We start from the raw sequence: 24,478 nt of genomic DNA on the forward strand, positions 1-24,478 counted from the left end.
CCCCATCTGACCCTGTGAACAAGGGACTCATTTAGGTGTGCAAACAAGAATATGAAGTACTGGTGGAGAAGTGGTGTCACCTTTTTATTTTTTCCTTCTGTGACTGTTACAGTGGGTTTTCCAGGTCTGGGCTCCACACTTCAGAAAAAAGATGACAAATTGAAGAGAGCACAGAGAAGAGCCACAGACTAATTAAAGGATTAGAAAAATACAGTTTCTACAGAAAGACTTAGGAGCTCAATTTATTTAGATTATCAAAGAGAAGGTTAATGGGTGAAATGATCACAGTCTCTAAGTGCCTACAAAAGAAAGAGAAATTTGATAATAGAGGGCTCTTCAGAGCAGGGAAGAAGATATAACAAGAGCCAGCGGATGCTAGGTGCTGCAGTGAGACAAATTCAGACTAGGGGTAAAATGCTGTTTTCTTGTTTAAGCAATGATGACCATTGCTCTCTGAAATAAGTTCCTGAAGGTGCCCCTAAGTTTTCCATTACTAGACTTCTGAAGTCAAGGTGGACTGCTTTTGTTAGAGCACATTGTTTTGTTCAATCTCTGCTTACAGAGTTAAGGAAGAAATTAAGAAATGGGAATTTAATAACTATATTAAGAATCATTCATAATAGAGAACCACAGTGGTAGCGTCCAGTTGTTGAAAAGATGGTGAAAACTGTGTTTCTTTTAACATACTGGCCTCAATCTGGCAGGGCCGTTAGGCTTGCCTTGTTATTGAAGGCTCATCACCAAGCATTCTTGATTTAAAGGGACTATTCACATGGATCTTCCAGCGTACTCAATGCTGGGAGTATGAATGTTTTTCTGCAGTTGTAATAAGTTATCCCAGGCATAAGGGTTTTTCCAAAGCAAGTCCCTTGGGGAATGATGTTGTGATTCCAGCCAGTGGCCTCCAGCCGAGGGTCGCTGTGCTGCAGCGGGAGCCTGCTGCCCCCGCAGCTCAGTGGTGGTACTTAGAAGTGGCTGAGAACACCTTGTCTGCTTCACCAATGGTCTGGGTTCTTCATCCCACTGAGTGCTTGCATGGGCTGGCAGCTTCGCTGGCATGCTTCCTGGGCACATGCTACCTACCTATTTAACAGCAGTGAGGCCTCTCCCACAAAATGCTGTCAGTCCCCCCAAGAACCAGATCTGATCTGTAGTGGCATAAAACCACTTCTTTGGCATTTACAATGCTGTGTTAAATGGCACGCTGTTGATGCTTTCTGTAATGTTCATTTATCTGGTATAGGCTTTTACAACCTTCTCCAGTCCTTGCAGCTCCAAAGTTCCTACTTCAATAACCCAAGTTAGATGCTGATACAAACAATAAAGTAAATTTCATAAATGTTTCTTTGTCTTAGTTTTCCCATCATTTACTAGTAATTTTGGTCTTCATTAAGAGGTGTGCAGTATCCGTTCTTTTGGTCTTGCTTTGTCTATTTTTCTCTGTTCTGCACAAGCTCCCTTCTTTCCACTTGGGCTAGTATCCAGATTAAATGGCTCATTTTCTCTGTACGTCTTTCTCCACTCCAAGCTTCCTATGAAGCTATGTGCATCTTCTCCAGATCCACACAGGTTCTGTATTGGTAAGGGATAGGATGAATGCTTCGGTTTCACTTTTATATGCTAGATTAATTCTTGCTTCCAAAACATCAGCATGCAGTAGAGTGGCCAGAGAAAAGAAATTTCTTCTGACCTCTTTCAGATCATGGCATCTACAGTTTCCATTTAAATGGTCGATCAGAAAAGTTTACCTACTAACCACTCTTCTGGTCAAACAAGTCTGTGACTTCACAATCATTAGCAAATGATAGACAGCATATACACTGACAGCTTCGTGATAAGAACTATAATATCAGAAAGACAATATAGGGTAATTCTGGGGATATCTCCCAAATCATGTTAATAGGGTCCTAAAGAATTACAGCAGTTCTTTATTAAACTATCTTCCATTCCTAATCTTTAATGTAAATGACAGATTTTACTGTGCTAATCTCTGGTGCTAGGTTCTGTTTAATGCTTCTCGTATGCCAGAAATATTTTAGCCCACGTAGCCTCTTATCCACAGCTCATACTTTAGAAGGTTATTTCTTTGGTAAGATGCCTGTAATTTAGTGGAAGTAATAACAGACTGTGTGCATTTTTCTGGATTTTTAAAATTCTAATTTAAGCGATAAGCAATTTATGCAATATCTTGAGGTTCCTTGACACATTGGAATTGAAAGAGGAGAAATGGAAGGAAATGACAAATCTTTTTTTTTTTTTCCATCGTTGGTTATGATTTTTCACTCATCAAGTATTTCTCAACATGTGGTTTTCAAGAAGCAGGGTTTGATTAATGAAGTGTCAGATACAGAGGATGTCATGAGAATTTTGGCATTTATTGTTTGCAGCATTTAAATTAGCCATGGAGCTTTCAATATTCCTTATTTTTTATTTACTATATCTGTTAAGCTGTTGATAGTAAATACCCTCTTTACTAAATATCAGTACATAGTAAATTTTGATATTTAGACATCTGCAGGAAGTTGTTATTTATACAAAAAGTATACCAGTTATTCAGATTTGCATTTTGATGGAAATCCTTTATTTATTTATTATTTTAAAATCAAGACAGTCGAGAGTGTTGGACTACCTAAACGCTAATGGTTTCAGTGACATAGATGCTTATGTACCAGGTCTAAGGCCATCAAAATTATTTTGCATAGGGAAATTGACAGCTATAAAAACATGGCTAGAGTTACATTTTTTGCAGTATCAGCAGGTCAAATAGAAGTTCAGTTGTTAATCTTTTATTTAGTAATTCCTTACTCTGGTCATCTGAAAACCTTTATACTATATAATAGACTTCTGTATTATCATGCCTTCCATACAGAAGGCATGCCTCAATTTAACTTAGCTGGGAACAACTCTGGTGAGAGCCACTAAAATAAGATGTTTCTGTGAAGGTTTTATGCCAGATTTGTGATGCAGTATTGGTATAATTAGTGGATATTGTATATGTAATTTCCTTGATGTACTTATGACATGTCTATGAGCTTGTTCACTCCTGTAGGGCTGTAGAGAGATTTTTCACTTCTGACACATCCCACTTGAGTGTCAATCTTGGCATTATACTTCTTATGCTAGCAGCTCTACCTACCCTTGAGTGCTTCTTGTATTAATAGAAGCTGTATAAAAGGAGGGGAAGAAAGAAGCATATATTTGATTTAGACTATTGAATTGTCTTTCTTTTGCATTGTATCCTTGAATAAATTAATATATCTCCCAGATAATGATGTGTCTTGCTTATTATTGAAGAACTTTTCTTTCCCCACCTGTGTTAAAAATGACTTGTATGTTTTTACTGTGCTCCCTTGTTGCGATACTGTTTGTCAGAATGTGTTGTGCTGTTTGATAAGGGGTGTGCTATTCTCACAACACATGAACACTTTAGTCTAACTATGCTTTCAGAAGTGATTGTGATGCAAGAATCTGCTCCTGTATTGTGTAGAGGTATTTGGAAATCTTCCCAGTGACTTTTCAGCAAGCACTTAATGTGATTCATAATGCTCTGGGATAGAATCACAGATGTGAAAGAGACCTACTACATCATCACTTCCATTTTCATATGAGATCAGGTTATATTCCCCCAACAAAGGATGCATTGAGTATTAGATTCACGCTACATTTGCTCTCCAACAACTTTCCAAACCTGGCAGGAAAAGCATCATCCTGAGAGTTCTTTAAAACGCATAAAAAGAGACAGGGAGTCAAGGCTGCCCTGTCCCTCTATTTTAAAAATCCTATGTTACATTTTCAGTGACTTTTTCAATAGCCATTTGACTGTATTATCTGTACTGAGACATCTCTGTAGGTGTGTAGCACGTGAGTCCTATGCGGAGCCATATCCTGGATGTATGGATATGTCTGAGGAGGTAAAATTGCAAAGTATTTCTTTGGAACTAATTGGTATGATTACAGCGGGGCGGGGGTGGGGGGGGGAAGGGGAGAAAAAGCCCTATTTCTTAATTAATCTATCTATTTCTCAGATACAGAGAATATATTGCAAATATAATTTTTTTTTAATTTATTGTACTACCTTTCTTTGGTCAGAATAGATCACACTGAATTCAGGCTCTGTCATCTGTGCGAAGTTGTTGCAATAAATTCAGTTCTACAACTTAAATCCTTTCTTTTTTTCTCTTACTCTCTTCCCTTCTCCATTCCTCCCCTCGCTCCTCAGGCAGCCAAGGACAGTTTCCACTTACACAGAACGTCACAGTTGTTGAAGGGGGAACAGCAAATTTGACCTGCAGGGTCGATCAAAATGATAACACCTCCCTCCAGTGGTCAAATCCAGCTCAACAGACACTGTACTTCGATGACAAGAAAGGTAAATCGTTTCCTGATCTCATGGTTCTGCATCATTTTTTCTAAGAAAGAAATGATTAAAACCGTTTCCCTTTAAAATTTTAATGTGAAAATATTTCCTAGGAGTATATGTTTTCAGTAATATTATATGATCTTTTTTTGGAGGGGGGTTCACTGAAGTACTCTCTTGCATATAAAATTGTATTTTATTATTAAAGGAAAAGAATAATATCTGAAATTCTTATTGCAAACTAATTTGGAAAGCATTGTTGCAAAATATCTTGGAGGAGCATTTATGGGTGGTGAGAGGCTGGCAAGGGAAGAAACAGTCCATAAACCTTGTGACTTGCTCTTATTAGTGTGTATGTGTGTTTGGGTGTATACTTTTTTTTTTTTTTTAAGATGTATGTATATAATCCCACTATTTGCTTCAAGTGTACTGCAGTTTGGTTGTTAGTGCAATACGCAGTTGCCATGGTAGGTGTTCTTAACAGCTAATAAAAATGCTTGGGTTTAGTGCCCTGATTTTTCCAATTATACCATGCACAGATTTTGTAATTTGAGTTAAAGTAAAAGGAAAAAGACAGGAAAATGTCCATTCCTTACAAAAAGAAGGGCATCATCACTGCAGTAGGCTATATTTCTAAGACGTTTATCTTAATCTGAAATGAAAAAGCATTACATTTTACATAATGGAATGTTAACATAAAGATTACATTAGATTCCTTAAATAAATTAAAACTAAAGTTATGAGGAATAAATTCATCACTTGGCTTAAAAAATGCAAAAGCTTTGGTGTTCATTTCAGTGATACAGAAGTTCAACAGTATTTTATACTTAATTCTACTGCTTGAATTTATTCTGAAAAGTGCTACATACTCTAGAACATATTTTAACAAGTACAGGTATTCCTCTGCTTAAAATTAAAGAAGGGCTGTCCAAATGCTTTGCTGAATGGTTACAAGACTTTAAAACACCTTGTAGGACTGAAAATGCTTTGTGGATCTATGCACTTCAATAAAGTAGAGTCTAAAACCTGTCATTTTATACTTGCAGAAGCTGCAATCAAAATATGTTTTTTTGCTATTAATATAATAGCTGAATAGAATCTCTTGATGGTGTTGAAGTGGTTCCTTTCTCTTTTATCTAATTTCCTGTAGCGTGTAATCATTTGATTTGCAATTTCTTTGAAATCGTAAGTACCTTTTGAATGTAGGATTGAAGATGAGAGGTTTATAAGGTGCAAACTTTTGAGCTGAAAGTCTAGTCCTGTAACCTTTACTCATATAGACCCCTTTATTTTAGCTGTAATCATCAGTGGTTTGGTATGCATAAATAATGTCTGCAAACTAAAAGCAGAGAGAACTTGTTTGTTGATAGAGCACATCAACACTCACAAAATCTCTAATTTCTACAAAATAAGTGACATTTTAAAGGATGCTGAGAAAGAAGTGGGAGCACTACAAATAGATTAATTTGAACTTTGTAGCCATTTTGGTGTGAATTGAATTTTCTGTGTACTTTAGCTAAATCTGTACTTTTAGAACGGATAATTGAAGTTTGTATTACTTTTTAATATAATGAATTGAAGTAACAGAATTTGAATGGCATGCAGCATAGTAAGTACTTAGAAGCAATTTATATTCCCCACAGGAAATGTGAGGAGCTGAAGTGCGTAAATTTAAAGGACCGCACTCTTTACTGAACTTTTAGCTTGTCCCAAGACTTCGAGGAATACTTGATAATTCATTTTACGGAGGGATTACTGTGCATCTATTAGGAAAATGTCTTGATGAGGTCAAGAAAAACTTCAGGTCCTTCAAGCAGAGATATTTAGTCTTTCTTACATTGGCAAAGCTTGCATTCTGTGTGACATTTCCAGACTTGAGTATACCAAGGGGAGTGAGCAGTGCATCCGAGTCCTCCATGGAAAACATTCTTCCATTTCTGAAAATGAAGTTACAGCTTTCATTGGCATATTTTCTGTGTGTATATGTATGTGTTCTTATAAGTAAGAAAGAGATTTCCTTCACATGCTTTTGATGCTTGCATTATTGAGCCAAAATGGACAGAGATATTTATGGCTCTGATATCTTGGTTGTTTTCTCTGTGAGTGATGACAAGTGCAACTGTAAAGGCTTCCTCTTTTTTTTTTTTTTTTCCTTCCTTTCCCACTTCTCCCAGCCAGGCATACAATTTGGCTGTAAAAAGCAGCTTTCTACTAGATCCAGTCATTACATTTAATTTATTGAAAGAGCGTCTCAGCCAGAGTCTTTTCAAACCTGTCTCTTAATGTTAGCCAAAACCAACCTTCAGATCTTACTTCTCCCTTCAACACCATGAAAACTGCTGTTTAATAGCTGTGTTTCTCAAGCCCTGAAAATTCATGAAAACTGTTGAGTAGGTTTATGGTATAAAATGGTGTAGGGTTAAGTTCTGTGTAGGAAACAGAGCCTTAGAAGGGAAGCACCGCCAGTAGCCTTTATATCCATCAGAGCTGAGTAACCGGATGTTACCACGTTCAGAACTAAATCAAATTTGCATGCCTTTAACTTTACTTTCCTTCAGTAAGTTATTTTCTATACACATACTCGTAAGAATGACACACATAGGAATGACAGTATATTTCTTTTATGTCTGGAAGCATAAAAAACATTAAGGAAATCTTTCTATTGATTGCTCTATATTTTAATAATTGTGAGAGAGTCAGGTAGTAAAACGAAGAAAGGCAGGTAAGTATCAAAAGAGGGTTCAAACTGCAGCAGAAGATGAGGGAGATGACAGCTGTCATCATATGGCAGAACAGGTGCCAAAAATCAAGTAAATTGTCCATGCAGTGAAAAGCCCTTTGCCGCTAGATTGTCCTTTGAGAGACTCCTTTCATGTTCACAATTCTTTCTCAAGCAAGTTGGTTCCCCTGTCTTGCAAAAACATTTTCTGACCAAAATAGAACTTGCTGTGGGCCTGGAAAAAAGAGCTGCTTGGTCACATGGAGGGAATGTCTGCTTCCCAGTCCCATGCCTCTCAACAAGGGGTTTATTATTAGCCCCCATTTTATTCAAAATGGATGACATATATTATGAAAAGCATGTTCATGTCATTTACTTTCTTCTGAACTGTGATGCAATCATTGACATTGAAGTTAGGAGTCATATTCTTCCTTTTTGTATTTTAGATATTCTAAATAAGTATGGAAATGCAATGAGCCACATGCACTAATACCAAAGCTACATTGTTAAAATTATTCTTCTGGATCTCCTCACATAAAGCTATGGCCACATGTTTTTAAGTACAGATTTTTCTCAGTTAGAAGGATTTTGTGGCTGGTAGAGAACACTTCCTCCCCCACCCTCCCAGCAATTTAATATTTATTTAATATTTATGAAGGAGACAAGGACTATTTTTAACTTGAGACATTTTTGGCACCTAGCCTATACAGTCTTACAATGATATAGATAGAAAATGAGTAGAGTTTTGTTTCAGAAATGGCAATGCTATAAATTTAGTGAATATGAAACCGCAGTTCAGAGGTTGTTTCCAGGTCCTCATCACTTGAAGTACTTGATTTGTTTTTTGTTGTAAATTTAGGCCTAAAATGTGTTTGACTCATTGTGGTGATGGGAATCAGGGGAGGAAAGAAATCCTATCTTCCTATAGGAAAATAAGTTACAGCTTTAATTTATTAGCTAAGCAAGGTAAAACAGTTGCGTCCCTCCAACTCTTATTTTGACACTAAAATATATTAAAGCTGGAACTAACTTTGTCTTTATTATTATTTTAACACACAGTAGCTAAAATATATGAAAATACAAATGTTTGATCTTGTGGATTTGGTCTCATTGATGACCTGTCTCCTTCAGCATGTTGTCTCTCTGTTGTCCTTTCTGGTACTTTTTTTCTGGTTCCTCTACTTTGTGGCTTCAAGGACACTGTGTATCAATTTGATTTTTAACTCTTCCACTTTCATTTGAAGCATAAAATCTTTACCTGAAAGTAAAAAATAAACAGTCTAGTTGCATAAATGGATAAATGGTCTTAAATTTTAATAGGCTTAAGAACCTTACCACGACCCGCCTCGGTTTCCGACCCCCCAGACAGAATTTTAAAGATTGTGTCTTCCTGGAAAATGTGAATTCACAACTCACCCTGAGCAAGTTCAGATTCTCTGGAAACAAATGCAAATTCTGTGCTGCACATCAAACGAGTTTTTCCCTACATAATTTTCAATCAAAATGAATAATTGCCATAGAAACCTCCGTATCACTTTATGCACCCAAATACCTATAATTATAAAGCTGCCTTTGGAAGAAGCACAATGTGCAACAATACAGAACCGGTAGATATGATTTTAAATTAATATAGGTTATTTTACTTTATCTTCACTGGTGGTACTTCTTAAGGATTTTGAGTGGGCAATAAACACAGAGAGACATAGATATGAATGCAGGTGTATAACAAAAAGGGTGTAGCATGGAAACACGGAGATGGTTGATAAAGAGAAGACTGAAAAGAACCTTCAGTCAGCTTGCCATAGCAGCCGTCTTCTCATATTCCCTTTTGGTAGGGAATATAGATACATACAGAGCAGGATATAGAGTTATAAAGGAGATGTGTACAACTGAACGATGGCTGTTGATATCAAAGGTGTTTAATCTCATCAATATAAAAATGTGCAATCAGACTATAAAAAGGAAGAGAAAAAGTACCTGGTGTATACATACCTAACAGTTTTGCTCAGTCAGGCAAGTGCAAGTGTAGAATACCTGCTCTTCACCTTAACAGGGAGGTTTGCAGGTCTGTTGATAGAAAAACAAGTGCTGTGTTGACATTGATCACGCTAAGTTTGCCACAAACTGACATGCCAGATTTTGACAAGACATATGCCTGATGCTAATCATAGATGGGTACATGTCCCTTGTGCTTTCATCAAGTAGTAGCACTTTCATGTCATACTAAAAAATTAGAAAGCCTGTTCCAACCTCAGGATTATTCATCCCTCAGCAGCAGAACGTGTTTCTTTAGATGACCTTTGATTTTCTACATGTAAAAGAACTTGGCATTTATGTAACCCCCTATCATCTTGAAAGCTTTCAAAGGTACTGGTGCGCTAGGCAAGGGTTATGAGAGGGCACTGAACTTGCAAAGCTCCTGAGAACTTCCCTGATAGGCATGATGCCTCAGGTGAGCTTGTGGACACATGTTTGGGGATAGAAGCCACCCATAAGGTTCTGCATTTGCTCGCTCTCAGGAGTAGCACTATTATGTTAGAACTTGCGGGTAAGTTTAGAGACAGGACGTGTCTCTAATCAAAACATTGTGCCTTTTGGCATACTAGCTGTACTATCAACTCCATCAAAACAACTCCTAACCTTTTTCTTTCTCAATATAAAGATATTTAGAGGGAGACTCTGAAATTCACAGCGCACAAGGTATGGGATTTTAATTACAGTGTCACATATGTCAGTTTAGGAGGATTCATTAGTACAGAGAGCTTTAATTCTTACTGTAACACTGTCAAAACTAAATGGTGATAGAATTGTCATACAAAAGGCTGGCACTTCCAGGCATGAAAATCCTGTCTTTGATGTTGTAGACACACAACTCCTTCCTAGGTAGCTGTATTTACTCTTTGACTTGTTTTGTGGAAGCCAGACTCCAGATATTGAATTTAAGTATAAATGCAGCTTACAACATTCTGTGGTGCTTCAGCCTCAGATTCTAACCTACATAAATAAGCAGAGGCACTTGTGAGTTACGAAGTCATTCAAGATTATTTCCAAATATGGGGAAGTGGTGAACTTCCTTCCTGTAGGACATTTAATGATTCTAGTAAGCAGTTGAATTTAAGATGTAGGTATACATATAAATAAACAATCCTCAGACAGAAGGAATAGGCTTGTACAAAACAAAAGTCAGAGAAGCAACGAAAATAACATTTCTTTTTGAAATAGAAAGGAAAGTAGGAAATACCCGCTTTAGATTAGTTATGCAGACAGGGAGGCAGACAGGCTGTATTGCTGGGAGGACTGAGAGGGTTAGCATTTAAGTAATGTGAAATCAAGTAGCAATGATGAATGGACTTATGTCTCTGCCTTCACACGCTCTGTTTCCTATTACATAATTGAGTGGAGATGGTATCAGACAGTAGATGATGACCAAGCTTAACTCCATCCTATGGTACACATATAAATTAGAGATTTACTGTTACTTAGAGTTTAACAGACCCTTTCAATGAGATAATACCTTGTAGTAAACCTATGACGTAGCATGAAAGGCAATGGGAAAAATGCAAGAAAACTATACAGACAAATATTGAAGTATGACTTTACAGCTGGAAAAGTTGGGGGGAAGGTATCCTGAGCTGAATAGCAATAGCTTGTAAATGCCTTATAACATTTGAGAGGTTTCTAGCATTTAAAGAAAAAACTGTAGGAGAGAGAAATCCAGTTTTCACAGAGAGCTTTCCATGAAGATCTTTTAGAATAGTTCTTCCAAGGTCTGTAGTTAAATGTAATTCTTTATGTCAGTCAGATCTGTTGATTTCACAATTATGCCAGACGACTATCAGTAGATGTCTGGCCAGCTCTTATCTTTCCTTGAGGCCCATGGTATGACATATAGGGATAGATAACCTGTGTTAAGTCTTTCAGCTGCAACTTTTTTTCTTACTAATAGGTTCTTGCGCTCACCCACTCCCCTGCGGTGGGGTGGGGGAGAGAATCGGAAGGGTGAACACAAGAAAAACTCATGGATCAAGGTTAAGACAGTTTAATAAGTGAAGGAAATAGAAAAAAAAAAACCAAATCATGGAAAGGCAATCACTCACCCCCTCCTACCGATCAGCAGCAGACCGATGCCCAGCCAGTCTCTGAGCAATGCCTACTTCGGAAAAACAACTCCCAAGTTGTATTGCTGAGGACAGAGCCATAAGGTCTGGAATATCCCTTTGGTCAGTTGGGGTCAGCTGTCCCAAATATGTCCCCTCCCAAACTCTTGGCCACCCCAGCCTACTCACTGGGGGTGCAGAATGAGAAACAGGGAAGGCCTTGACACTGTGCAAGCACTGCACAGCAATAGCCAATGCACTGGTGTGTTATCTGCACTGTTTTTGTCATGAATCCAAAACACAGCACCATACAGGCTACTATGAAGACAATTAATTCCATCCCAACCAGTACACCTTACCTCTGAGCCAGGGGTAGGAAATGAGCTTAAATGATTTTGGATAGTAGTTCCTTAGTGCTCGGAGGAAAAAAAGAAGTTGTCTTAGAGCTTTTGAGATCAAGAAGTGTCTCTCTTGATCCTTAAAAACCAACGTTTCAAAAACAGGTTGCCGCTTTTGAAAGCCGGAATGCTTGTGTTCATGCATCTTAAAAAAGATAATGTGATAAAAGAGAACAGGAGTCTGTTAAAATATCTTGACAGTTATTGTCTGTATGAATATGAAAATTACATTTTAAAAATGTATTACAATGCATTAAAATATTATTTCATTGCAATAAATTGGTAGAACTACTCCCACTTACAGCATTTATTTTTTCATTTCTTAGCAGTATTAAGGGAGTAAATGAGCATATTTCAGAGATGGTTAGAAAGTGTAGGAGTTTGCATTATATTGTGCTGAAGTGTGGGTACGTGCAGAAATTAAGTTTGCCAGCACTCAAGCTAAATGGAGAATGAAGCTGATACATTGGAATATGATGAAGTGAAGCAGTAGTTGCGATGACACTGCTAAGATCACTCTGTTATGAAGTTTCGTGATACTGAGGCTGGTGGCTATTTTTGTTCTAAATGGCAAAGAATCTTCTAAGGAGTGAGAAATCTTTTATGGGGAGGTGGAGGCAAGGTTCAAACAAAAGGTAGAAAGAGAAATTTCATATACCTGGCCTCTCTGCACTAGTTGTTTGCGTGGATGAGCAAAACTTCCTGGGGTTTCTGAAGAAAATGGACCTATTACATTAAATTCTGAACCCATGGTTTTCTTTCAGACAACTCTTAGAGCAAATGATAGTGAGGAACAATTTGAGTGCAGAGAAGGGCAAGTGGGAGAATACATTCACGATGATAGGTGATAGATCCAGGAGCAGTAGAGCTCAACGTTGTACATCATAAGGAACATGAAGGTAGGCAGAAAAAGACATTTTGTTTTTAATCAGGAACTCGGTGAACAGTGTTCCTTATGGAAAGTGAAGGGTGTTTTTTTGAAGAAACTAGGTGACAGGCAAGAGTACTGATTGTTATATCACAGCATATTCAGTACAGTAGAGTCATGGGGATAGGAAAGAGACCAGAACCTGAATGTTTTGTCATACAAGTGATTGTTAGATCCAAGAAAACTTAACTTTGGAGAATAGAAAGAACTGACTATGCAAAGAATAGGTGATATTTGCAGGACTGGTGGAAATTATGCTTCTAAAAGGAAAACACCAGCAGTAGAAAAAGTTTAAGTGCAAATATTTACAAATGGCATATCAGATTATAAAGAAATAGACAGTGCTTTCGGTTAAAAACCTAAAAATATTTATCATTAAAAGGGAAAGACAATCACGGAACATTCAGAAATTCCCAGGACAGAAAGATGTGATATACTGCCTGTAGAAATAAGAAAAAAAATCCACACCACAGGTCCAGTCATGACTTTGCATCTGGATGGCAAATGACAAACCCCTGAAAAATGAGAATATCTGCATGGCACAGTGCCATGAAGAGACATCTGAGATAGCACTTAAGCTAGCTAAGATGTTGCTGGCAGGTCTGTCCAGCTTCCACAAGGTTTCTCCAAGCAAATTAGGTCAGCTAAAAAGAAGAACCTTTTTAGCTTGGCTTATAAACATGGATGTAGCTTAACACATTTAAAATCTAAGGTTCTGCAACACACTGACTAGTGATACTGGAAACAATCAATCAAAAGCCGACTTTGAAACAGAAACTGAAATTGAATGCGATATGATCACAGCAGTCCTAGACTAACAGCAGGTGGTACAGTCACTGCCATTCCACCTGCTTTTAGAAGGGTTAACACAGAGATTAACTGTCAGTCAGTAAATGCTGGAGGAATAAAACCATAGCAGGTCAAGGAGAAATGTAGCCCACAAGAGTGATTCAACAACATATTTTTAGAGACTTACCCAACTGGATGGAAAGCAACTCCAGAGGATATGACTGAAGGACAGTGACTGCTATGTAGGAAACTAGTAAAGGAATAGGAAAAGCCTCTTCTATCAGCATGATACAGAATTCCCGGTCTGGATTAACTAGACCTGTGACAACTGGATTCCAAACCCCGCCCAGAAGCTGGTTTGATAACATAGTTGTACCTGTGGACTTCAGCCCTCTGCCTTCTGAAATTACAGCTTCTCTGAGAAGATGGAGGCTTGCCAGATTGTGTGAGCATTTCCACATTACTCAGTCAGACATGGTAGAGAAGTCCCAAAGCTACCTGTAATCCAAGATGGCAAGTCCCCACGATGTATTAGCAGGGCTTAAGAGTTTATTGGCTAGGGGAGATAAATTCTCTCTGAGTTAGAGCTAACAGGCATACAGTGAGTGTGAATGTCTCTGCAGCATGCTCTCCTTGACCTCTATTTTCACGCTTAGCAAGGGTGAAGACAGCTTAGGTCTTTTTTCACTGGTAGCGTGGATTTGCTTCTCTTTAACCTAAAAATGGAGAAGATACTACTAAAGGCTCACTTTCAGCTGCTCTGTATACCACAGGAAGACTTAATGGTAAAAGACTGGACTTCTTAATGTTTAAAGTCTATAGTAAAGCAGAATACCATTTCTCTTTTAAATAGTTACCCTAAAAAAGTAAGCCCTTGTTGACTGGCACCATGTGATATAAAGGAATGAGATGAGAAATCCTACTTTTGTTTAAGATCAAGAGCTGATTGTAAAAAAAAAAAAAAAAAATTAAAAATATGTATAGTGTATCTACTGAAACAAATTTGTAAAAGATGTGTACTAAATCTAACTGAAATTTTTAATACCTCCCGTATATTATAGTCACACCTTACCATGTGAACAGAAATCCTGCTATATCACCAAAAATAGAATACCTTATTTAAATTTCCATTGGCAGTGGGAAACAAATTAAAGACTAATTGTACCAGATAACAGATATCAGATAACATCAGATGTTATGAAGCCAATACAAAAGCTAGATGATTAGTTTATAGGAGGATCGCATTATTAAGGTCAGGCAAGCTGAGGATTCTAATATATCCAAAGATTTAAATAAAGGCAGTAAGTGTACACTTCCATAGTGCCTGGACCTAAAAATATTACTATTTTCAATTTTTGAGGTGGAAGTGAAGGATCTACCATTATTAGAAGTGCTCATCTCTCCAAACCATTTCTGGTAGAAACTTGTTTAAGGAGCTTCACGATTGTTTCAGCACAGAAAGTGTAACAAATCGTCATGTCCTGGATCTTTAAGGATCTGTGTGCAGAAAAGTAATTGCTGATGAGCTGCTGATACGGGGTGAAAATCCTCAATAACTCAGTAGAGACTGTGTGATGTTCTGCTGTGAGACAAAGAAAATAACTTTAAATTGAACAGAAAGGAGAACTGAATCAACCTGAATGAGATTACTTTCAGAGGTGTGTACTCTGAGTAAAAGGAGCTTGAGGAAGCACAAAAACCAAAAGGCAATTGTGCAAATGGAGAAGAAAAAAACCCCAACAAACCAGTAGCACACAGAGACTTCAAGGCGTGTTAACAGATGTTAAAAAAAAAAAATTAAAACCCCACGCCTCTAACCCCTAATCCACAGGAACTGACTGATAATTATTGTTATCTATATATTAATTGTCAAATATTAGTAAGTTTTCAGAATGCTGCTTAAAGAATGTAAAATAATTACAAGACTGGGAAGAAAAATAAAGCTTCTGAAATTCAAAATAAAACCAAGATGTAAGTTAAGTGTATGGACTCTAACAGAAGTATTTTTGAAAGAAAAAGACAGATGTGAATTTCCATTATGGAGTCTGAGAAGCAGAAAAGCATTTTTTGTATGTGGCAGCTGTATTAAGACTGGGGCTGCATCCCAAATGCCTTGCAGTTCAGTGAGATATGGACAAACTGTTGGAATAACCATTATCTTTTCCTTCCTTGAACCTCAACATAGCTTTTGAAGCAAAGGCCCATTGATCAGTCTGATCAAACATTTTAAATGTAACTTGTCACAAGCTATTATCGTTTTATTCCTATCTGTAGCTTTATTGTCCAGTAGCAGCCTAAGAGAATAATACCATGCAACTACACTGACAGCTCAAATGTATGTTAAATGGAAGCAAAACCAGCTTAAACAGAATTTCTCGTTATCTAAAATAACATTTAGAGGAAAAAACACAATGCCATCTTACTAGATCATTCTTCCCATACAGATAATCTGGTTGTGGTTCAGTTTACGCCAGTGAACAAAAGCTTGGTTTACAAAATGTGCATCGCAATGTACAATCTTACCACAAGTATATTTATTTTTCTTCATACAGGGCATATTTTCCCTTCTGATATTCTTCAGATTTTTTTAGTCAATTTTGCAGCTGAAAAATAAAGCGCGTCATCTGTATTTTTCCCATTTTGAATTAAATTATCATGTATCTCAGTGCAAATCCCATCATTTCTATTTTAATACCATGGTTGTGCTGCTTACTACACAGAATAAAAAAACTGTCTGAATTGAACCATGTTGAATGAATATGCCAAACTTGATCAGACTTGCATGAAACTATATGTAATATGGGTAAGTATTACACAGAACTCGTGCTTATAATACTTGTAAATAGTACAAATAAGTGCAGACGAGACTTAAAATCTGCCTTATTCAAAGGAAGAAAAAATTCCAATGACTTGCAAAGCAATTCATGGCATATGATTGTGGGGATAGAATATTACCCTTAACTCCTTCTCAGTTACAGACAGAATAACTTGTAACAGCCACTAAAACAGTAGAAAATGAACAGTTGCACTGTTTATACTAGAATCAGTTGGTTTTGCTTGCTGTTTGAGCAATTGAGTGGTGAGCAAACTTAAAAATTGTTATTATATTAAAAACATATATGAATAATTCAGTCTCTTAATTGTCAAAGGTTGCTAAGGAGAATCACAGAACAGTCATGTTCCATTTCTTTTAACAGCATGATAGAAAGTTTTTGTACACAATTAATGCAATTATTATCTGAAAATGAGGGATAGAGTCTGAGAAGTAAAGAATTGCCTCTGTTGGGTTGAACCATGGGGAATTTCTGGAAGATTTACAATTGTATTGGCTCATTGCTTAATCAGATGGCAGAAAGATGTTCTCAGTATGTATTCCTTTCTTTAACGAAAGAGGCGATTAACCCATGCCAAACGCTATCTTTAAAGACTTTTTTCTCCAACTACCTAGCAAAATTTTATTTAATCCCTATTTTCGTACGCTACAGATGCACAGTATGTTCTGCTGTTGTACTTGATAAAGACATTTTTGATAATTTTTGATTTTTGAAGAATAAATGTTTATCATAGTCACATCTTGTGAGAAAACCAGAAGAGGCATGAAGACAGTGTAAGGACTCCAGCAGCTGAGCTCTTGGCAAGTCTAGAAGCAACACTTTAAATGTTCCTGTGTCCAGTTGTCTGTCCTGCCCCACTGCCAGATGTTAATTAAAGGGATTATGAAAGCAGCAGCAGAAGGGAATTTGCTCTTTGCCTGTATAGGAAAATTTGCAGCTGGTTTCCTTCTGATTCTGTTCCTTTGTTCTGATTCTGTTATGGGAGTGGTAATTGCTAGTGCTGGGAATAGAGTCCGAGGCTGTTTCTTAAACCACCATTGCTAATTCCATCAAAGCACTTACTCCACAACTCTTAGACTGCTACAGAATAACTCTCCTCTGCAATCCTCTGGTCTGCCTGTGAACTCTCCTGACAGTTCTGATCCACTGGAAAAGTAGAAATGTCAACTTAAAAAGTCAGACTTGTATCTGCATTAGTCAAAGCTTTCTTAGCAACTGACTCACACATACGGGATTTTCTCCCTGTGCAGATAAGCCAGGACTGTGAATGGGTGTTTTTTCAGAGCTGTTGAAGGCTTCAGTTTCCCCTTATTAACATTAAAAAAAATTGCTTATCATGTTTTTTCTTGCAACGCACAGCACTTTGATGCTGCCTGGTCAATTTTTTGCATTTCATATGGCTGTCTTCCTGCAGATGAGCATCTGTTAGCATGGGGCTGGGGGGGAGCCATGGAAGGGAAAGCTTATTCTTTCTTTCTTTGTTGCAGTGTCCAATTTCATACTGGAATTGTTCTTGCACTCAAGTGGAAGGATCACCTTAGAGCTGAGGCAAGTAGAAGCCTTGAAATCATGCAACCTGCAGTCCCTCTGTGTCAGGAGGCTGAGCACAAGCCGTGGTGTTCTCTTTACAATACCTGTGTCATCCTCTATTCTCTAGTTCTTAGTAAAGCATTTGAGAAATTTCATGGGTTCCAGGTCCTTGTAGCTGCCAAGGATCCTCCTTATGTGTTTTGCAGGTAAATTTGTTGCTCACCAGTCGTAGTACAAATTATGATATAAACAAAATATCAAGGCTTCAGGTGAATGACACATGCCTGATCTTTCACCCTGAATTAACATCTGTAAAAGGCTGTGAAAAGGGAACACCTTTCACAGTGAAGAACAGAAAATAATTGAAAAAAAGTACCAGACTACTGTACCCTCACCTTCTGTAACAGGCATCCTTAGTCATCAAGACGTCTTGCCTTTGTCTTTCAAGCATAGCTGTGTATTCATGATCTGCAAGCTTCTTTACTGAAGTTGTTGAGCATTAATAAGGAAAACTTCATTTCTTTTTTAAAGCTATCCTACTTCAGAACTTAACTGGAATGAGATCTGGACTTGCTATTTTGAAGGAAATATCACCATTTTAATATTCTTCTTTTCAGAATGCAACATCCAGTATCTAAATTGATTTAGGAGGGGAGAAATTGCCTGGCATAAACAAAACCCTTTTCTTAAAATTTTAAATAAAATGTTTATTTCAGTTCAGCTTTATATATATAAAATGGAAACTTGTTCTAAAATGAAAATACTCCATTTCCATCCTATCACTACAATTATTTTTTCTTTTAAAATAGAAAGTAGAAAACGAGGCATTACTACATAAATTAATTAGTGTATTTTTCAACAAATAATATACTTTTGTCAACGTGGTTTTTTACTAGTTTTGTTTAGAACACATCAGTCCATCTGCGCAGATTACTGATAAAGCATCATTCATTTGTTTTTGTCTCTATTCACTGGCTTCAAATTGAAAACTAAATTTAACATAGGGTTTGGTTTTATCGCCTTACTTCATGTATTCATGACAGGTGTGGTATGTCGGAGCAGTGGAAAGGTCCACTTCAAGAATCAAGTTCATATATGTAAGAGTTGACCTAAAACTCTGAATTTCAATGCCTTGGGAAATAGGAGCAAGACATGAACCTTGGCACCACAGAACAAAATGCCACCAGAACAACCTGTTTCTTAGAATGGCTCTTCCTCATAAGCATTACCTTACTATGAGAGCAACATCCAGTTCTTGCAGAGGGGATATGAAGCCACTGGGTTTGAGAGCTGCGAGCTCAGTTCCCTGCTCCGTCACAGATCCGTTGAGGGCTAGGGCACACCTGTGAATGCCTATCTGTAGATAGTGAAGGGATAGCATTACAAGGTGATGTGTTGCTAAATAGCATTACTTTGTGTTGTGAAAAGGTCTGACAGTCGTATAGCTGGACCATTTCAGATTCCTTTTGTGTAATTTTCTGGTGGGATTCATTCCTAGTAGAAACAGAAGCAGAAAAGATGGCTGCTGCTTCTTCACTGGGGCATCTTAAGGTTTTTTCTGCTTATTTTCAGAAAGAAAGCAGCACCAGTAGGGACAAAGAAAGGTACATTTTACAAGTCCTTTAACCATTCATTTCCTTGCTCATTAAAAATTAGGACTTTGGTCACATCTGTGCTCTAAAATAGGAGGGTAAAAAACCAAGATGTATCTTTGTTTTGATGCCCTGCTCTTTTGCTGAACTCCTGAGGAAATTAAAACTATGATATAAAACATGTTGTGGCTTTGTGTAAAATAGCTCACTTCCATAATGTTAGACTTTCAAAATCCAGCCTGGTTTGAGTATTGAAGTTACCAAGGAGTTGCATACTTTTACCCATTTATAGATGGAAGTGTGCTAAGCAGAAAGATGTATTTTACCCAGTCGTGCAAACTACGTCCTCGCTTCATTACTCACATTATTCTCTGTCTGACTGTATTCCAGTCAAGGTGATGTAAGAAGAGTTCATTCCAAACATATTTCTTTCTGTTCTATCTCTGCTACTCGAGCTGGAGTTCATCACCACAGGATGATGCAGTGCCACATCAACACACAATGCCGAGTCTCCCAATGACAGTCATGAACGCTTTCCTATCATGTTATGTTTGAACCACTTCTTTTGAGAGCCTATAGAGGAATTCAGACAAGCTAATGCAACTCAGGTCAGCTTGTGCTATTTCCCAGATTTTTAAGCCTGGATGAGCTTGGACTCATTCTCCAGATCGATATGTCCTAAAGTGTATATCATTACTTTTTCAAAAATGAGAGGATTTACTGTCCAAAAAATGTCAGCCTTTCTGCTGAAGAATTTAAGAGGTGCAGTTCATCTGTGTTTAACAAAATGTGCTGGCAATGATGTTGTCAATTTGTAATGAAGGAAGTTAAGGGGTCTGTATATAATCTATCAGTGTATTGCAGCTTCTCGAGAGGATAGTTTTCACACTGGTCAGTAATAAACCCATTTTGCTGAAAAAAGTCACATCCCTATTAATATAGATTATCTCTTTCAGATTGTGACAGAATCTTCCTCTTTCTCCTAAGACAGTCAAATAGCCTACATATACGTTTATGTTCTCAAACATGGGAGAGAGTAGCAAAGGAAAAGAGCAAATGGCAGTGATATGAAAATGTCCTTATTCATTTTTATGTGCTTTGTAGCAATTTTGAACAAATATATTCAGGGAGTCATATTTTGTAGCAAGTTCCCATTTCTTCTTCTAACTACCAACAATAAACAGATTTTTTTTTTATGTCAAACTGATCAAGGCACAGTAGATCATAGTGGTCCTTCAAGATGTAATAGAGGCAATAAGGATTAATTTCTTATTTTAAAATGTGGAAATTACTCTCCTTGTCTGAGAGCAGTATGTCACTCAACAATCCCCCCATTACCACCATTTAACTTATGATAAAAAGGGCCTTGCATCTCACTACACAGGTATGACATGAAGGAGACCTATTAGTAAAGATTTAATAGGCCTGGAATAGAGGGTAATAGAAATTGAATTGGTGTAATTTATGTGGTACTGGCAACAATACGATCTGAGAATCTTCAAAGGTTTTGCCTTCTGCGGTGGTTCGAAATGAACAGGTATTTTCAAGTCATGTTCCTGCAAGGTGTGTACTGTCAGTGTGGATTTTTCAGACTTGTTCTGGAGTTTTGTGAGTGAGTTTAATCTGAAATGTTGGAAGAAAGATCATTTTTAGCTAGGATTCCTAGTGAATGGTAGCAGATATGATTGCACCCATGGTTAACTCACGTTCTTTTCTTCCAAATGCTCCTTCATTAATATTTGAATCTGTTGTCCAGTTCCAACCTATTTAAAAGAAATTGTGAGTATCAAATATGTATAAATTCATGGCTATTAGGAGTAGGAGAAAAAGTGATCTAAATTTATCCTGCTACTGCGAGAAAGGCAGGTAGAATTTTTTTGTTCTCCACTTGAAGAGGCAGAAACTGACCAGGCAGCTGAGGTAGGAGACTGAGGCAGGTTGTCAATTCAAGCAGAGCTCCAGACTGGAAGGGTAAGTCCCATTTGTTTCTTACCCAGCAGGGAAGGATGGAGAAGGAAGCTTAGAATTTTTGTAAAAGGGGCAAATTAATTACTGTGGTATAAACAGGATGGGTATAACTTCTTGGGAATTCAGGTGTCAGTAGCTCTTTGCTGAACAACTAAAAAATCATGAATAGCTAGCACTTTAAAAACTTTCCGTGTGTTCAATAAACAAAATTATAACAGATTGAACTCCAGGCTCGGTTCTAAGTATAAATACATACCAACGGTTGCCTAACAGACAGGTTTTGTCCATAACAGGCCAAATCATGACCTGGAGTAGCAGAAACAGCGCTGTCCACTTCAGTAACATTAACTTGCTTATGTAAGGAGTTAATTTGGCCCCGCAATTCTAGGTGTAATGAAGTTCCGCACCAGGCTGCAGAAGTCTATAATACACAAACATGAAAATGCTCTCTTTACTGGAGCTCGACTGGAATTTTATTGCTCTGCTGTTGAAATGAACACAAGCAAGTGCCTACTGCAAGCCAGCGTTTATTCTGCAGGTAAAAAGGAGTTTAAAATCTTGACTCACTATAAAGAAGACAAAATGAAGAAGAAAACTTTTCATTCAGAAATTTTAAGCGATTTCTGAACAGACTAGGAAAAAATGATCCATTAAATATCCATGTTAATGATGTAAACTGTCTCTGCAAGGAAAATGGGTATTTTGACGATGTAAGGATGAGCATTTTTATAAAAAAAACAGTAGAGCTGAAAGATTGTGCGAGTAATGAGGATCTCTCCAAATGCTAAAAATTTCTTGGGGGTAAAAAAGCAGTAAAGAAGAAAATCAACACCATTAAACAGACTAACTTTCTATTTTATGCTTAAAAACAATGCCAGTTTTATGAAAAAGTGGAGTAATGTGACATGGAAATCTTCCTTAGGCATGTCAGCAATACCAGATTGCAGCTCTTTGGAATTGAATAATGGGCTTCAGCAGTCATTTTTTGATGTACCGTACACCAGAGACAGGTAGGGTTTTTTATTAGAACAGGAAGTGGAACTTAAAAGCATTAAAATGAATTACGGAAAACTCCTCAGCTGAGGAAATTGTCTTTGTGAGATTAAAAGAACAACAACAAAAAAAATCTGATACTTTGCTTGGCATCTCTGCTACATTTGGCTATGGTATCATGTTATATAAGATAGACTTTTATTTGTTCAGTGAATGAATGGAAGCCTTGTGATGGTGATTTAGTAGGATGATGATAGTGTTGGAGATTTACTGGGAAGAATTCCCCGAACTGGTTTTAAACCATGATTCCAGAATAAAGGTGCTGGAAGTTGAGTATTTTGGATGAGATTCACTTAACTGGGACTCTGACTGTGACCTTTCTGACAAGAGTTACAAGATGGATTTTTAGTTAAACAGTAAGCTTTTAATGTACTTTAGAATCTTTTGACAAAAAGTACTTACATGTTCGTTTTCATTATGCCCCTTGTGAACATCTATTTTTGTCTGAATTATTTTTATAAATCAAAGACCATGATATAAAAGATATACAATTACATAAGGGAAATAGAAGTGCTTATGCTCACTGCAGACAGAACCACTTCACTATTTACCACCAAGACTTTCTGTAAGAAGAATTTCTGGCAGTTGGCAATACTTTAAATGGTGCTTGACATCAGGAATTGAGTTTTCCATCCTAATCCTAAACCAAATGGACTTCTATATGTTAATTAGTTGCCCAAGGTGCTGAGGCAATGAGTTTCAAGGCTAGGATGGAAACTCCAGGAGTCTCTAGCTTGTAAGTACCCTGTTAGACAAGGTATTCTCCTAAATGTCAAATATTAGTTTATAGAAGTAACTGATATAACAAGAATAGTCCATTGTTTTTGATTGATGAGTCATATTTGTTTATATGCAAGACTTAGGAATTACTTACAAAGTTTCTGTGTTAAGACCCTTTTTTTCACAGGCAGTTTAACACAGCATGTCAGTCCTTTTGTCTTTTGAGGTAATGACTTGAATCTTATTCTGTAAGTGTCACCCGGAGAATAATTATCTTTGCGTTACTATTCAAAAACAGAGTTTGGTTGATTTCTTTTAACTTGACAGCCATGTTTCTTTGGTTCAATAAATGTTATCAGGCATTCTTTGGCTGCTCCTATTGCATCAACTTTAATTAGTTTTTGATTGCTGTTAATTTCACAGCTTTTTCTCCTTAATAAATTGCATAAAAAATGCTTTAGTTTTTTGTTGCATCAAGTTTAATTAGTTTTGTGCTTTGCTTACTCTATTTCGCTTGCTCTTTTTAAAGAAACTCCCCCCACAGCTTCTTCCTCTGAATATACCTCTGAGTCACCGATTCTGATGATGATGATTAAAGGAGATTATAGAACCTCTGATCATTGAACCTGTCTCTCTCCAGAACTGTGAGAGTGCTCCTGTCTCACCAGGCTACACTAGTGAATGTGGTGCATGATAGAAAGGTCACCAATGGGCTTTGCATAATGGTGCAATTTACAGTACATTTTTACAGTACATTTTTACAGTACATCAGGAGCAGAATTCTTCAATTCTGATCTAAAGAAAGACATGCCTCAAACTTTAAGTGCAGCATTTCTTCTAAGCAACTTGGAACAAAAGCAATGTCATCAAAATGAAAATCTGTTTCCTTGGTAGGGTAATGGGCAAATGAACTGCTTAGCTAGCTTGTGAAAGTGGTAGGCCCGTGCCATTATTCTTTAAGTGTAATCAGGCACCTGTAGAAGGCCACTTTTTGTGGGGAGAGTGATAGGACTCTATGAGAACCACCAATTCCTACCCTAACGATCTAGTCCTAAGTAACTTATGTTCAAATGCATAGACTTGGAATTAGACGCTTGGCATTCTCTAGCTTTCCTTTCACTACTTTACCTATAAAGTTTGGTTCTTTCCAAACTCCATTTCACCCACTGTATGGTGGAAAGATGTCTTTTTAATCTCACTTCTGGCATCATCTGGAAGTCTCTGTACTCCTTGTTACTCTCTTCACTTTTGCATGGTTTCACTGAAGATTTCTGTTAAACTCAAGATTTTGAGTAATGAGTGTCACAAAGGTACTCGAATAACATCAGGAGGTGAGATTTCAGTACGCTGCTTCTCTCTGGAGAAGAAGGTGGGGATTTCAAAGAGACAAAGGAGGCGGAAGCCATATCTGGTATGCTGGTTAAACCACGACGTCTGGGAAAAGAACTGAAGAATGAAGAAGGAACGTAGATGGCTTCAAAGGAGCTCAAAAG

General features: G+C 37.3%; 1 protein-coding gene across 3 annotated transcripts in view; it reads left to right on the plus strand.

The window, feature by feature from the left end:
• The window catches only part of CADM2 (cell adhesion molecule 2), a 701,199-nt gene that overhangs the window by 505,862 nt on the left and 170,859 nt on the right, over positions 1-24,478 (plus strand). For all 3 annotated transcript variants that reach the window (XM_052794467.1, XM_052794469.1, XM_052794468.1), the window contains one exon: positions 4,220-4,369. In XM_052794467.1, coding sequence (XP_052650427.1) covers positions 4,220-4,369 — 150 coding nt within the window. The remainder of the gene's footprint in view (positions 1-4,219; positions 4,370-24,478) is intronic.

Source organism: Harpia harpyja, chromosome 8 (assembly GCF_026419915.1).
Source record: "Harpia harpyja isolate bHarHar1 chromosome 8, bHarHar1 primary haplotype, whole genome shotgun sequence".
In the NCBI taxonomy this organism is placed as follows: Eukaryota; Metazoa; Chordata; class Aves; order Accipitriformes; family Accipitridae; genus Harpia; species Harpia harpyja.